Source organism: Coturnix japonica, chromosome 11 (assembly GCF_054131305.1).
Source record: "Coturnix japonica strain WE chromosome 11, WE-NBRP24, whole genome shotgun sequence".
In the NCBI taxonomy this organism is placed as follows: domain Eukaryota; kingdom Metazoa; phylum Chordata; class Aves; order Galliformes; family Phasianidae; genus Coturnix; species Coturnix japonica.
This window is the reverse complement of record NC_140673.1, coordinates 10054774-10071587: the sequence shown is the minus strand read 5'-3', so window position 1 is coordinate 10071587 and position 16814 is coordinate 10054774. Positions and strand designations below refer to the sequence as shown.

General features: G+C 39.6%; 1 protein-coding gene across 8 annotated transcripts in view; it reads right to left on the bottom strand.

Annotated features, from left to right (window-relative positions):
- Positions 1 to 15533, bottom strand: part of KCNT2 (potassium sodium-activated channel subfamily T member 2) — a 107092-nt gene extending 91559 nt beyond the window's left edge. For 7 of the 8 annotated variants that reach the window (XR_014932655.1, XR_014932656.1, XM_085511140.1 and 4 more), the window contains exon 1: positions 14937 to 15533. Coding sequence is in view for 5 of the 8 variants with exons in the window: in XM_085511140.1 (XP_085367266.1) it covers positions 14937 to 15031 (95 nt within the window). In the remaining 3 variants the exon portion in view is untranslated. The remainder of the gene's footprint in view (positions 1 to 14936) is intronic. The other variant, XM_085511144.1, reaches the window with a different exon arrangement.
- Between the last annotated feature and the right edge of the window lie 1281 nt (positions 15534 to 16814).

Below are 16814 nucleotides of genomic sequence, written 5' to 3'. Positions count from 1 at the left end.
CTGAAAATGCTAAGAAAGCCTTATAAGAAGCATCTGATAAACTGCAAGAGTCTGCAGTTTCAGAAAACAACACTGCACTTGTCCTTCAAATGTGGAAATCTTCCGATTTCCCTTTCTAAGTGTTAAGCTAAAAGTGAGTGTATTTCACACTTCAGATCCAAGTTTTTTTTTCTAATTGGACACCAAATAGATGTCTCTAACCAGTCTGAACCATTTGATGTCACTGAGACCTGATTTTTCTTTTTTTCCTTCTAAAATTGCTTCTTTCAAGATAAGACTAGGCATAACTAAATTGCTTTATTTCTCAAAAAAAAATGACTATACTAATAATATTTGGAGAAGAAATGAAGCATGAAATATAGCCTGTTTCTTTAAAACAAATAGATGTCTGAAGTGCGGATAACTACTAACCATGAGAAAAAAGCATCTGAACACACTGAAGATAGTTTTATATCCATATAGATAAATATTTTCAGTCTGCAACAGAAAAAAACCTTGCAGGTAAAGCTCATTCCAGTCAGTGAAAGTTTGGCACACACTTTGTAATTCACATGTGCTTATGCTGCAGACACAATCCAGGTATAAACTATATTTTCAGATAATAAATAAATTTACTGTCAGGAAGGTCATGGAAAATTAAACACTGAAATGCTTGAGATAATATAACCTTCAAATATTTAAACCTTTACCAAAATTAAAGTCGTACTAATTTTAACCCCAAATGGCATTACATGCAGATCTTAAATCATAGACTCATAGAATGGCGTGGGTTGAAAGGGACCTCCATCAAGCTTCAACCCCCAATACAGGCAGGTCCACCAACTTCAACATTTAATACTAGACCAGGCTGCCCAGGGCCCCATCCAACCTAGCCTTGAACACCCCCAGGGATGGGGCATCAACAACCTCTCTTGGCAGCCTGTTCCAGCCCCTCACCACTCTCATAGTAAAGAACTTTCCCCTGCTGTTGAACCTAAATCTTCCCTCCTTCAACTCAAAACCATTTCCCCTTGTCCTCCTATTATCTACCCTTGCAAGGAGTTGACTCCCTTCCTGCATATAGGCTCCTTTCATGTCTGAAACACTGCAGGGAGGTTACCCCACAGCCTTCCCTTCTCCAGGCTGAAGATGTATGCACTCTTGTGTATTCCTGTGATATATACACATTTGATTCCTCTATTATTAACCCATGTGTGTTTACTTCAGGAAAAAGAGAAAAAAAATGTAGAGGGAAAAAAAAAAAAAAAAAAAAAAGTAGAATGTTTCATCAGTTTCTTCATCTTGGGAGATGGGAAAGGAGAAAAGTGCTCAGTTTCACTTTGTTACCACCATTGCCACTTACTCCTTTCATCCCTAATCCCTGCAACATTCTCTTGCCACCCCCAGCTGTCAACACAGTTTGGTTTGTCACCTCCTAATCCTCTCCAGGAAAGGCTGAGTGTGGAGTAAGTGCCAATGCTGCTCTCCAGGGCTTTGACTAGTCAATTCATTCACGAGAGTTATTCATCACAAGGAAGGTAGGGTGAATTTTATGCTAAGTGGAAGGAAAATGCATGTGTAATCCATGTAGTGATGTAACATAAATAACATGTGGGGCTGCTGAGCTAAGATAGTTATGTTCAGAAAAATGACATTTGACAGGTGCTATATAGTGCAAGTGAATTTAAGTGTGACAGTCTAAACCACTATTGCAGTAGTAGTCCACAAAGGCCAAATAACAGGACCAACTATTTCTCCAATTGTGAACTTAAGAAAAAAGGAAGAGAAACAATAGTTTCATAGAAAGCACAGACTACAATTAACACAAGAGAAAGCTGTGGCAAATAGAAGCAGCTGCTCAAGACTATAATGTAGTTGGTAGCTACTTTACATAATGTGGGGCTCAAACTGAGAGAACGAAGTGGGACCTTAATCTCCTTACTTCTGCAATTTGCAGAGCAGAGATTAGCAGCTATGAAAGGGAAGAGACCAGAGCATTGGCCTTTGATGTCAGCTTGTACTACAAAGAAAGGGCTGCTGCCAGACCCCAGACAATGAAGAGCTATCTAGTCCATGAGACTATGCTTGGACTGCACATCCAGGTCTACTAGTATCAGTTCCAGATATCTGAATCTGAAAGCAGACAACGTGTATTCATAATATGGAAAATACATACATGTTTGCAGTTCATGGCAACTTACAGAATCATTAGTAAAAACCTGTGGTCTGTTTCAATAACGATATTGGTTGTAAGAACAAAATGAAGAGAATATGGAAATACACGTGAGAATGGGGTAAGTTCATTGAGAGAAGAATCAGGAAAGAGAACTACTGGAATGATCTCAGAACAAGACTCAGTGTGTTAACTTGCTCTGTTCTTATGCCTTTCCTCTTATCACATACTACTCTCCGTTAAATAACTGACCAATCAGACCAGTTTAATCTGCTATTAACAAACCAGGCAGTCTTTGATTTTAAAAGAAGCTTAGCTGAGCAGATGCCCAGTAAAAAATTAATATTATGAGAACTTCTATCTCTTGTTAAAAGGATAAAAAGCTTATAATGTTCAGTTTCAGCTGTATGAATTTGTAGTCATCTGAAAAAAATAGTAAAGCATGATATAGCTACCTATTCAAGTTTGTAGGGTTCTTAAAATCAAAATGGATCATTTTACATTCATGGTTACAACTGTGAAAGAAGTGCAAGTAAGAGGATGCGTAACTAAGGTATTCCCAGGAGGAGTTTTATGGGTTATCTTTTTCGTATTATGCTACTACTGCAGTAGTAATAGCTACTCACAGCAAAGAGCTGAACCCTCTCATCCTACTCCATCTACACAAATACACAGCTACTACATGAAGGCTACCAAGCTTCTGTCTGGAGGGAAGCAGCTTTCCAGTTACTACTGTAAAGTTGCCTTTTTCCTTCAGTAATTCTATTTTCATCTTTGTCTTCAAACGTTATAAGTGCTTCTTAAGTATCAGTCTTTTGCATGCCTTCAGGATTAGGAGGTATTTCAGTATGCAGAACAATTCATTGTTTGATCTATATTTGATCAGGACATTCTCGTCCTGTGTTCCATCTACTTTCTGCAAATTGCTTGACTTCTGACACACTCCTCTTGAAATGGGAGTCATATGCTCTTCTGTTTCCCTACAGGGCTTTTCTACAGTGGTCCTAGATTCAAGGTCTCTGGATTTCATACAAATACAATTAATAATAAAAATACAAGGCAAATATATATGACGATAAGAAGCAGATTTTTAAATATCCCAGTGCTTTATTTTCTTATTCTTCTCTTTATGAACTTCTATGAGTGCCTTGTTTAAATATATATATATATATTTTTATATATATATATAAAATAGTCACAAAGATCCTATTTTATACTACAGTTACTCAAGCTGGAGAAAGCCTTAATATCTTAAAAGAACAGGAGATAATTCTCAGCTTTGGGTGATTTCAGTTTCTTGAGAATTGCATAAGACACATCCACAGTGGTAGACAACAAATTGTCCATAAACAGAAAAGTGGAATTGTAACCAGACATGAAGTTGTAACCCCGATGTTAGAGTAAAAAGTAAAGAGTAAAAAATGGCAACTAAATAAAGTTGTGGCAAAAAGCTAATGTAACAACAACAAAAATATTTACAGCATATGTTACGACTGATAAAAATACAAGCACCAGTTTGAATGTTGACGGGAGATGAAAAAGAACAAATGGCACCCAAGCCAAGACCTTCAAGTTGGATTTAGGCTGGGAACAAACTAAGAGCAGAGCAAATGACAGATATAAATAGAATATGAGCTGTAGCACTCTGCTCCATTATGAGATAATTGGAAGGGATAGATAAGGGGAAGTCTGAAGTGAACATCGTGTACTTAATTTTTTATAAGTCATTTGGAAAGGTTCTATGGAGACTGACGCTGCAAGTAGTAATAATAATATATATAAGAAAAAGTAATCAACCCAAAAAGGTTGCTTTGTTTTTGTTTCTGTTTATGGAATAATACGAAGTGAGAGCCTGTCCTTACAGAAGACATTTTCTTCAGAAAACAATGTTCATTAATAACACTGCTATGGCCAAAGAAACATAGAAATATACTATCATTTTATTATTTTCTTTTAATGGAAGCAAATTAGGTTGAAAATCAAAGAGGAAAGATAAAACTGAGTAGGAAGGTGATATAACTTGAAGAATAAAATGACATGAAGTCTTTTGTAATAAATGAATATGTATTCTAACCCCTAGCTATGACCGAGAGAATCCTAATACTATAAGCCAGATATCTTCTTACAGATGTACCAAAGCAGAGGATTTTTGCAATTATAAAGTAGAAGCAGCCTAAGCAAGATAGAATTAATCATCATTGCCCTTGAACCCAGATGATAAGCACGCTAAAGTAATCAGTAATTCTGAATAAGTATTTCAATACTTAGGCACATTTAGTAAGTTGCAATACAAAGAAATAATAAATCCATATATTTCAATTCTCTTTATGTGGCATGACACCATGTTATATAGTCAGAAATGTGTTCATCAGCATTAATTGATGTCTATACTGATAACCTTTCAGTCTCAGGTCTTCCCATGTTCTACTGCACAGTTTTTTGCTGTTTGTTTTTCCCACAGAAAAAGAGTTTTTATTATACTTTAAGGAGTGGCAGTGATTCACGAATTCTGGACACAAAACAAATGAATGTCACTAGTATCTTAGATGTCACATGTCTGATACTGTTCTTCACAGCCAACAAGGTACAGTGTAATTATGGATTTCATATAAATTTCATTATCCTTGGAGTGAGCTATTACACTTTCTGATTAGCCATAAGGTATGATTTTTAAGTGGCTTTTTCTTAGATTAAGAAAAAATTAAATTGTATTTTCGCAATATTTTAGCAATTTATTCTATAATATTTATTCAACTTAAATAGCACTTTAACAAAGCAGTGCAATGATTAAGTACTTCAGCGTCAGAGTGCTGCTCATCAGTAGATTATCTGGTTGAATTCTGTGCCAACTACTTTATGTTCTAAATAATCTCAAACTTCCATAATGTGCTTTAGGTGTTTTTACAAAATGAGTTAGCAGGTGCCTTTGGAAAACTGGCTTGTTCAATGTAAATTAACTTTTCTTCAAATGTGACCTCCCAGATGAAGGCAGATATTTCAGAGTCTGGTGGCTTTAGTGAGGGTCAAATTACCAAAGATCATTTCAGCTGTGTTGCTGAGATGGGTTTGAACAGGTGTTGTTCCATAGTCTTCCTCTTATGCTTTATATAGATCTTAAGGCGGAGCAGTTAGTAATAGGTAGAATACCAGCATACAGTGAGAAGAGGTATGTGTTTATGGATCAACTGTATTAACATAAGGTCTGATAATGAATTTGTCAAATGTAATGCAAGAAGGCATAGTTGTACAGCCAACTCTTTCTTCTTTCCGTATGAACATTTCTGTCCCTGAAAGTGTCGCTGCCATTCCTAGAAAGGAAAGCAATTTCTAAATCCACAGGTCACCATAGCCCAAAGACAAGTAGCATCAGATTGTTGGACAACTCCAGCTCTCCAACATCTCCACTTCACAAGTCTCAGATTAGCCCATGGTGCATGTCACAAGACTGGCTCACAAAAATTCCCTCTCTTCCATTTCTCAGACATCCATCCCTACAGATACCCTCAGAGATGCTTATTTTGAAGCATTTCTAGTGGCCCAACTCATTCTTCCTAATTCTTCCTAACATACAATGCCATGCCAAAGTTGCAGTAAGACAGTTTGAATGACCAAAGCTTAACAAGAGGTGGTTAAACAACACAAAAATGACATTGCTCAAGTTTTCATAAATCGTACATTGCTACAATTTGTTGTATTAAATGATAATAATCCTGGCATTCATCTTTGTGAGGTTTTCTGTTTTGTGTTTGTTTTTTTTCTCCAGACTGTAATCTGTTAATTGCCAAATAAGAGGGAAAAAAATGGTAAGGAAGAATTAATTAGGCTCTTAAAATTCAGTGCACTTTAAATGTGTAAGGGTTTTTGTGCCATATTAGCTAAACTGTAATGTTCATGCAATCTGTGGTCTATTTGAGTAAAAAAATTAAGGATTACTTGGGTTAAACTCTGAATAGATTTTGAAAATGAATTCCTCAGTTACCAATGAGATACTGGACATCTAACTTCTCTTTTGAAATAAGCCTCAATTGAGATCCTCCTCATTGGGTCAAAAATCCACTTAGATTTTGACAGTCTTTATGAAAAGTGATCAGTTAGTTAGTGTCTGTATACTACAGAATATTTTGCTACACTTAGTGTTTCTGTACTGTCTCTTTTTAGTGACTGCTGAGAGAACAAAACAGTAACTAAAAACCAGGAAGTAACTACAAAAACACCTTTTAAATAGTGGTTCATATATCTGATCAAACCACTTGTATAGGAACTGTTGGGTCCTGGCCTGTACCACTGATTGAGCACCTGGGGAAAGGACAGCCCTGGGAGCACAGGTGAAGGCAGTTCAGACCAGATGGAGTCTGGCTGTACCTCTCTTAGACCTCATTTAAGGGCTGACTGCCACTAGGGAAGGATTCTTCCCTTTTGGAGTTTTCCTTATGAGCCATGGGAGTTGGGTGAGCACTTTCCTTTTTTCTTTGTAATGTCCTTTTATCATACTAGTTCCTTTGTCAGTACATCTCCTGTGTCACTATTCTACTGTGCTGTTCTTTTTGATTGTAACACCACTTTAAATAAGTGATCAAATACAAGTTTGTTGTTTGCAGTGAAAACAGAGCTTGCTTACTGTTCAAAAGGGTACGTTCAGCTCAATATAGAGGATAGCGTTCATACCATTTCTGCTAGAGCTGTCTGTGCTTGATATGGGGAATAACAGAGCAGTAGTGATAAGTAACCAGTGCACTTACTTCAATTCAATGTGAATATGGGAAGCCAGAACCCTTCTGGGGTCAGGGAGTGTTGTGCATTAACAGATGCTGCCACATAAGGAACAAATATAATACAGTGTTCCATTCTCAACTTGGCTTTTCATATTTTTCATATTTGTTTCAGATTTGGTTTAACACTGTGTTTACCTGTGCTGAAGTCTTTTCTAGACACAAGAGGAAGAAAAAAACAAAGTGTGGAAAATATTAAAACCCCCTAGAACGATTTTAGCTATTTAGAATAATAGAGAGGCTGTTTTGAAGTATTTACTCCTTATTAACTATCTTAATAATCTCTACGCTTTGAAGGAGCTTTGTAACTTAAAGATACTTGAAATATAAGTGATATTAACTCTAACACTGCAAAAAGCTAAAGAACAAACTCTTTTTCTTTGCAAAAAAATGATTTTTGACTCAGAATACAGTATCTAGGAGACAGGGAGAGACTCTCCTGGCAGAGCTAATCTATAGCTAGGATTGCTGCTCAAATCTTGTAAATTGCTCCTACCAGGCATGTGATCCTTGTCCAGCTGTTACATTTCCAGTTAGTAATGGCTAAAGATAGCAGACCCTGCCTTGAAAGTTAGGTGAAGTTTTTTTTTGTTGTTGTTGTTCTTAACTCAGTAGATAACATGCCTGGTACTGATTGGTTTTAACCTGATGCCTTCCTCCCTCGACTATCATGGTTTGATACTTAGCAAGTCAAGTACAATATGAGACTTAGCAACTGGGTTTCCACCACGAAACTACAGCGCTGCCTCACAGACAATTCTCTATGTGGGGACAGAATTTGTCCTTCAAGGGATATTTCTCAGTAAATAATAATATCACTGTTTTTATCTGTGAGTATAAACACTGTTTTTATCTTTTAATGAGTGTTTCTGTTTTACTGATACTTCCCACCAGGAAGTTGACTGATAACATAATTAGCAGATGATTGCGTGGAGGAGGCTGAAATCTTTTAACAGTTGTTTTAAGGCATTCTGTACCAAATCTTCTGTGCTGCAGAACTTTTACAGTAGTTGAATGATATTCTCTCCAGTGACACAGAGATGAAGAGGCTCATTGAAGAGCTGAACTCACTTGTTTACTTGGGGGGGGGGAGGGGGAATAAATAAATAAAACCTCTAGGAATCCAATATTAAAGGACTTAATGGACTAGAAGAAGTCATTGAATAGATTGCACATACCATCCTTCAGCTCAAAAGATTTACTACAGTCTAGAAATTGGATGTATAGCACTGAAATGTTTAGAATTAGTATTCATAATCAAAGCGTTTTGAAGCTTCAGGCATTTTGGATGCTCCACAGCAGAAAAAGGAGGTAATAGAACACAATACTACCATTTGTTGAAAAAGAGTCATTCTGAGAGTAATCACAGTGCGACGCATAAATTTACTGTTATTCAATCACAGCCAATGATTATAATATTAAGAGAGAACATTTGGGAAGGAACTGATCAGTTCCCCATGGAATATTATAGCATCTGCCAGATGTAAAGTAGCATGGATAAAGATTCTAGATGGAAAAATAAGAGCTTCTGAGTATTAAGTAAGTAATAATTGAAGTACCAAGCATGTTTATAAACTTCACTATGCTGTGCCAGGGAAGACAACTTGATCTTTCAGAGTTTTGAAGATGAGATACTTAAGCATTTTCTATACAAGAAAACTTCTGCAGATGTTCAGCACTGAGGTCTTTCTAGAAAAGTTACGGATATAATGTGGAACTGTTTTTCTTTTTGTCTTTTCCCCAAATTCCAATTTGTGCTAGATTAAGTGAACTATAGAAATGACACATTTTTGCTTCTGCTGTTGTTGTAAGATTACAAGATGTCTAAAACAGCAGACATTAGCATAAAGCCAACAGAACCACCTTTTGTGAACTATTGCTTCCTCTTCATTTCTTCCACATAGGCCAATGCATTCCTCGTTTTACCTGTAAGATTATCTTTAAAAAGGGACTTAATCCTAAAATTGGTTTAGAAGGAAGGTGAGTTCTGAATTATGAGTTTAATTATGAAGATTGTGCTCTTAAACCTGCTCCCTAAAGTATAAATACAGACCTCTAAGTGTGGCTGATGCAGTGATTTTGAACTGTTAGCATTTTTCTAGATTTTTTAAAATTATTATTGTTTTATACAGTAACAGATTATTTGGTAACACAGGCTGCAATTTTTTTCAGGTTTTTGGGCAACTCAGACTTTCTAAATACCACTGTGCAGAGTCTCACCGCAGTTACCATGAAAACATTTACTTTCTTAGGTAATTAGACCATTAGGATCTTAAGTGGTTTCAATCAAAGTCAAGCTTCAAAAGTAGAATTTAGGTTTCTAAATTGCTTAATTTGTTTTGAAGAATAACTTATATTGCCAAATATATCTGGATTTGTTTTTCTTTAAGAGCTTTTACTTTGTAATCTCTGTTAAATGGAAGGACTCCAAAATGAGGAAGTCAAATTGAAGTATACCTTGAAGGAAAGAGGCGGTTTATTTTAAAGAAACCATAATAGAATCTCCTTCTGAGGCAACTGAGATTTTTCATGTGACTTGAATCTAGCTTCAGGCATCTTAAGTCACTTGATTCAGAAATGGGGGTGGGTTTTTTACCCCTCTTGTTGAGCAATCTCAGGTGACTTCCAAAAGGTAAGGCAAAGGGAGGGCTCTACTCCATCATACACACCATGCCTTCTGAGATTTACAAGCAGCTGTGCGTTGAAAGTAATGAGTCAGATAACAGTGGCATACAGTTGTCCAAGTGGGGTGTAGAATATTGTCTGGAATTCTTTCCAGATAGGTGGGAATGTTGATTTAAGTAGCAAGCAGATTAGAAGGGAATTTTAATTTAATCAATTCAGTATCCAATATCAGAAAGGTTGTTGCACAAAGCTAACACTTGCCTGCATGGTTGTGTTAGTAAAGTATATACGATAGCAAAATGATTCATTTTCATCTTGGTATAGGAGCAGTAACAGGTAGTGTCTCTTGTTACTTATGTACAGAAAAGAAGAAAAATGTAGAACTGAGAAATGTAAATTTTTGTTCTCTCACTGTGAAATTGTAAACACTTATTGGAACAGCATATGGAAAGTTATGAGATCCGATGCTTTCAGAGTGTGGGTTACAAAATGCATCAAGGTTCAGTGTTCTCTTTTATTTACATTTTTGGTATGTGATTTTAAAGTGGCATAGTCACAGTGTTTCTTCCTAGACCATGTTACTTCTTTATGTAACTTGGAAATCCAGCAGGTAGTAAAATTTAATAGTCCTATAAAAAGTTTTTTATTATACAGTCTTTTGTGTAGGATTGCAGATCATATGACAGACTGTATTAATTCAGTGCTCTAATGTGTACTTTGTGGTCTCTTCATTAATATTGCTAGAGATATTCAGCATCGATAAAATTTACATTGGCATACGAGGTCCAAAGAAAATCCAACATGCTGCTTAATCTTGCAGAAACCCAGAGGGATTTGAAGTGTAAAAGACAGTGAAAACAAAATGCTATATATGTTTTTGAGGTCAACAGAATCTCACGCTGCACATTTTTAAAACATCCATACATTTTTTCCTTTTCTGTCTCTCATATATTGTTAGAAAGGAATTATGACAATAATGTTGTTGAACACAGTTATTGCCTTCAATTTAAGGCAATGCTGTGTATTTGAGGAAGACACCAGTTTTTGAGCGTGTCTGCTAGTTATAATTGGACCTCCCTGTAACAGAGCTGCCATATATATAGAGAGAGAAACTGTGTGACTGTGCAGGAAACACAAGCAACTGTTAAAATAATAATAAGATATAGTAGCACAAATAGGAGAAGCAGCATGTAACATTTGAGGGCAGACATTATTTCCACCACAAAATGTCAGTGATCCGTTCTGGGTACATCTTTAGCAGTAAGATAATGGGCCCAGACACTGACATGAAATGACATAGAACAGCCAATGTACACACTGTGCAGGAGTGTTTCCTTGTGCATTCTTAATGCTCCTCCTGGACACTGCTAAAACAGGTTTGGCTAGCTGTTGATAGCCAAAAGCATGTAGTAGAAGTCCCAGTAGGGCACTAGTGTAAGCAGTCACGCTTCGGTGGTAGGTAACATTTCTGACTCTACATGATTCTTAAACACTGAACTTAGGACTGACCTCACTACAAAAACACTCATACCAACAAAATATAAATGCTTCTTTTTTAATTATTATTTTAAACATGGAATTCTTTCAGCTTCTAGACATCCGGCATGGCTTTTTTTGAATTATCTAGTGAGTATGTATGTACACAAGAAGACAAAACAAAACATTTTTTTGCTTTCCAAACAGCTTTTCTGAAAGTTTATGTGGGAACCTGAAGTTAATATCATCTTTTTCCATTTTTTGAAGCAAAAAATTTGCTGGATTTAAACCACATCAGGACTTGGCTGTGATTCACTTACAAGGATATTTTCTACTTTTGTTTTTGATGCTCTTCAGCTCAGCTGGTAAGACTGAGAATTGATTATTGGTAGGCTTATGAAAGCTGAAACTGTGTTATGCAACTTACTGTTAAAATTGTGCTTCATTGAAATCTTGCCGAACTGATGGATAAGTGGCTGCCACTGAATTAATCCCCAAGTTACCCCTTTACTTCTGCTCCCTTCCCAGGCAGACAGACTGCATTATAATGGTAAAGAAAAACGTCTAAGAATATCCAATAAATCAAAGAATTTACTTCAGTTTCAGTTACTTTCAATAGCAAAAGCAAAACTTCACAAAGGGATTTTAGTGTTAATTTACAGAATTAGTGGTAAAGTCAGGTATTATGCCTTATCAGCCCTAGACCACTGGCTGGATCATTTACATGGCCAGAACAATGAAGGCACCTGCTGCAGAAACACTTGTGTGGCACCTGTGTACTTCAGCCACTGGACTGGTCTTTCACCTGCTCTGCTGTCTGGACATATGTGAACAGCTTCCAGGATATTTAATTATTTTACATAGTGACAGGTTTGTGAGTGCTTCTACTTAATAATATTAAAAAACTATTCCACACATTTAGGAATTTTAATACATCATTCAAAGTAGATTTTTACTTTAGTTTATTTTCTAGAGTTTCACTGTGTTATTGTTCACACAAATTTATTTTATGGAAAACAGCGTTCAGTGTGATGGGGTGGCTTTGTGACTATGACAGTACTGAACCTAGCTGTTGCTGAGACTAGCTGTAAGGCTGGTTAAGGATCTAAGCTACTCAAGATGAGTTGCTTTTTCAGAGGGAAGAATGCAGAAACAGCGAGCAGGATGTTGCATTATTGGGGAGTTGGTATGGGTAAGGAATGGACTATGAGTTAGAAACTGAAAAGAAGGAAAACAAAAAACAAGCAAACAACAACAACAACAAAAAAAAAAACAAAAACAAGACTGAAGCTTTACTGTAAGAGCAATCCTAGTGAGAAAATGGAGTTTAGAAGTCTGTCTGTAGACAGGGACAGATGTAACAACAAATTTTCCATAATTAGAGTCCTATTACTTTCAGTTAAGAACTCTGTGCATGCATTTTATAAGCAAATAGAATTATTTTTAAAATAGCTGATTAAATTCTTCCATTAAGTGGAACAAGCCTAAAACAGCAAATGAAGAGTTCCGGTGTAGCAGACTGCAGATTTACCAGTCACAGGTGGAAACCGCTGATATCAGTGTGCACAAAAGCAATTAGAAGTATGAAGGTTCAGTGAACTAGAAACATGCAAAAGATTATTCCCAGGATCTTGACCAAGGGCAAATAACTTCTGAAAATGAGCCATACTGATCGTGTGCTACTGTGCAGTCATGCTATAAGGCTACTTCAAATGTATTCTACTTGTCAGGTATTCTACTCAAAGTTAATGTCTATTCAGCTGAAGAGGATGTAAAGCACCACCTTTGGCAATACCTGTATTACATGTTAATTAGAAGAAAATACAAGAAAGGTGCTTCACCAAAAAAGTAACCTGGATCACTTATGTAAGGTCTCATAGAAAAAAAGAAAAGGTAAAAGTGAAACAGTGTAACTCATGTAATAGCAATCCTGTGATGAATCATTTCAGACTTCCTTAAAAGTCCTCACAGGTCTATAGCTTCTTTAATGAAGTATTTCCTGAAAGCGTGTCTAATATTAAAAATATATAACAATATTTTTATACAGAGAATGCTTTTGGTATTCTGGAAAGTAACAAAATACCAGCAGTGGGATTGTAGTAATATTTCAGTATTAAGCGATCTCCTCTAATAGAGAACAAACAAAAAGAGAAATAGTTTCAACACGATCATATTGTAAGGTGGGCAAATAAAAACTCATATTTATTCTTTTTTAAGAGTGGACTTTGTTCAGCTAACAGAAAGCAAGTAGCTTGAGACTGCTATGGTAACTTGAAGGAGAAGAGTGCTGCTATGACAGCCTCGTGCAAAGCACAGCCAACTGCACTGCCTTCCCACTGTGTTGCAGCTGTGTCCGGCACTAACAGGGGGTAACAGCTGAAGCTGAAGCCATTTTTGCTGTTTTCAGTCCTGGGTTCATATTTTATATTTCAGATATGGCTAGAGATATTTGTTTCATTCACATCTGTTAACAAAATAATTAAAAGAACTATTTGTCTTCCACTAGTCTGTAGGTGTAGTTTTCCAATAATAATCATTCTCTGTAATGCTGCTGCACTATAGTTCTGCTATAGTTCCAAGGATTTTTATATCTATTTCATTAAGTACGCACAGACTTGCACTAGAAATTTCCATAGCTAAATGGATGCTATGGTTTATAATTGCTTATAAACCATTTTCAGTGTGAGACCAGCCCATGCTTGTTCCATAGAAGGTAACATTATGAAGTTTAGGAGAGCAAGTCAAACTGAAGTTTGAACTAGAGATGGCAGAAGTTTTAACCCAGAGAGTGGTCTGAAGGGTGGCACAGAGACTATTTTATCTTTGTTAGCCATCACAATCCTAGCTAAATAAACAGTTGATGAAGGAAGGTTGTGGGCTTTTTGCCTATTCAAGTTGAAATTAAAGAGGAGGTTTGTTATCTGCTTTTTCTAAAGTCTTCAAAGAATGCTGTCATCATAAAACTATGCACACAAAAGACACCTATACTTTAAATATACAACCATGCTTTGATAAACTCTCCTTTGCATCAAACTAATACAGCACACAATGCCATCATTTGCAAACGCCACCATGTTTTTGTGATTATCTTAAGACACCATTTACCATTTCATAACAGTTTGGGTAAATGGAATTTGTTTCATTACTTTGTTGTATAGGGTGTTCTTATGCACAAAGAAAATAACAGATTTTGCATTTGAGTGAACTTGTGAGCATTGAGAGTTTCCTTATTATTATTTATTTAGGAAAGCAGCTGAAATTGCAAGAGTGGATCAGCATCAAAATCAAAGTTTCTGGCTGCTGAGTTCAAGCATGACTCACTCTGGCAGTATGAATGTATTGAATTAAAATCTGTTCAACGCAGCATTATGGACAAGCAGACGTTTCTGCTTCTCTGCCGTTTAACCATAGGGAATTGTTACTGCAAAGCAGATCTCACACGGTTCTGCAGGAGCTGCGGGTTAATGGCTCGCTGGCACGGCAGGTCACATAGCGGCACCGCGATGTTGGCGATCACCAATGCTACTTAGCACTTGGAAATGAAGCACGCGTTAATGCGCGATTGGTTTGTTTTCTTTTACGGCATGATTTGAGTCTCCTAGTAATTAAAGCTGCTGGCGACCTGAACAGGTCCTAACAAGATTAAGGCAATGGCCATCCCAGCCTGAGATCGCGGCGCAGAAAGAGAACGCCGGGCGGGTGCCGGACAATAGCGCCGCTCCCGGGGCAGCCGAGGCGCGGCTCGGAGTCCCCCCCCCCCCCCGCGGACGGCCCCGCATCCCGGCGGCTCCTCCTGCCCCGTTTCTTCCTCGGCAAAGTTTGTCCGGTCGCGGAGCCCCGCGAGCAGGGCCGCACCTCGCCGCGCCCCGCCGGCCCGGCCCTCCATCCCTCCATCCCTCCGCCGCTCCGCTCACCTGTCGTCGCTCTGCCAACCCTGGTCACCCAGCAATAGATCTCGAAAGCGGTACCGCGGCGGCAGCGGGGGCACCTCGCTGTCCAAGTCCACCATCCTGCCCGGAGGAGGCGGACCGCCCCGCGGAGAACCGATCGCTCCCGAACACCGCTCGGCGGCTCCGGTGCTGGAGCGGCGCTGCACGGCGGCGGTGCCGGGTCGGGGCCGGCCGTCCCCTGGAGCCCGAGGCGAGCACCGCGCCCTGCACGTGCCGCGGGGCTGTTAAGGGCCGCTGGGTTGAAAGTTCGGCGCGGTGCCGCGGGGCAGACAGGTGATGCTGCTGCTGGTGCTGCTGCTGGTGGCGGCGGCGCGCTCCCACCCACACCGCTCGAGCACGCGCGAGCACCGCCCGCCAGCCACGGCTGACAACAAAGAGCGGACCAGCGCCATGCAAATGTTGTTCGGAGCCGCCGCGGAGCCGGACGGCCAATGAATGGGGCGGGAGTTCGGTAGCGTGCTCCGCTGACGGTGCGGGAACCTCTGCCTAGCGGCCAATGGAACGGCCGTCGGCAGCGTGCAGAGCGGGGGATGCTCACACCCCGGGGCTGCAGGAGACGCCGGGTGGTGCCGCGCTGCACCTGTACCGAGCTCCCAGCGAGCGCACTCATGGCAGGGGCGTTGCTCGGCACCTGCACCCATTGCTGCCGCTTTTGGTACCACCTGAGGCTGCTTCGGAAGTACCTTCCCGTAGGCCCCGAGCACTGAAATAAAGGTCGATCTCTGGGTGTTTTGTTATGATAGGTTGCTCTGTCGTTTGTTTGGTTCACTTTTCAAGCGTTCATCTTTGTGCAGACCCCACGTTGCTGACAGCCTGCTCGGTTCTGCAGTAGCTTTGCCTCCTGCTCCTTTTTGTTCCGGCAGGTGGGCTCAGAGGGCTCCATCACGCTGATGCCCAGGCGCAGGTGGGTCTCCGTGGGGGTCCATTTTAGGGCCAGTCTTCTTTACTGTTTTCATCATTGTGAAGAACGCTAAATTGGGAGCAGCTGTGAGCCCCTTGGTGGAGATGCCTTGCAGAGAGTTGTTGACAAACCAGGCAGCTCAGCATTCTCCAGCTTTGAGAAGTTTAATGAGAGCAAGTGCTGGATTTTGCACCCAGTTCAGAACCACCCTGGTGCAAACACAGGCTTTAGGATGAGAGGTGGGTGTGCTGCCCAAAAGAAAGGGGTTTGCAGTTCTGGCTGATTTCAAAATGGATTTGTGCTAGCAATGTGCTCTGGTGGCTAAAGGGTTGACTGTACCCTCTTGCAGCACCATGCCCAGCGCTACCATCAGGTGACAGAGGGGGCTGTCCTGCTGTGCTCTGTGTGGCTGCACCTCAATCATGGTGTGGTTTGGGTACCACATTCTGTGAATATGGCATAAAACTATTAGAAAGCATCCAAAGGAGGGATAAAAATGAGGTGAAGAGCATGGAGAACAAGGTATATGAGGAGCAGCTGAGGGCCCTGGGTTTGCTCAGCCCAGAGCAAAGGGGCTGAGGGGAGGCTTCATGGCAGCCTATAGTTCCTCGCAGGGAGCAGAGGGGAAATGCTGAGCTCTGCTTTGTGTGTCAGCAACAGGGCCCAAGGGAATGGCATGAAACTGTTAAGGGAGGATTGGGTGGGTGTTAGGGAAAGGTTCTGCCCCATACAGCAGTGGGTATGGAGCAGGCTGCCCAGGGCAGTGGTCGCAGCCCCAAGTGCCAGAGTTCAAGGAGCATTTGGACAGCGTTCTCTGGTATGTGGACTGCTGTGCAGGCAGTTCTGCTTGGAACCAGGAGTTTGACTTGATCCTTGTGTGTCCTTTCCAATTCCAGCTATTCTATGGTACTGTGATATGCGACTGATGCTGTTTGGTGTCA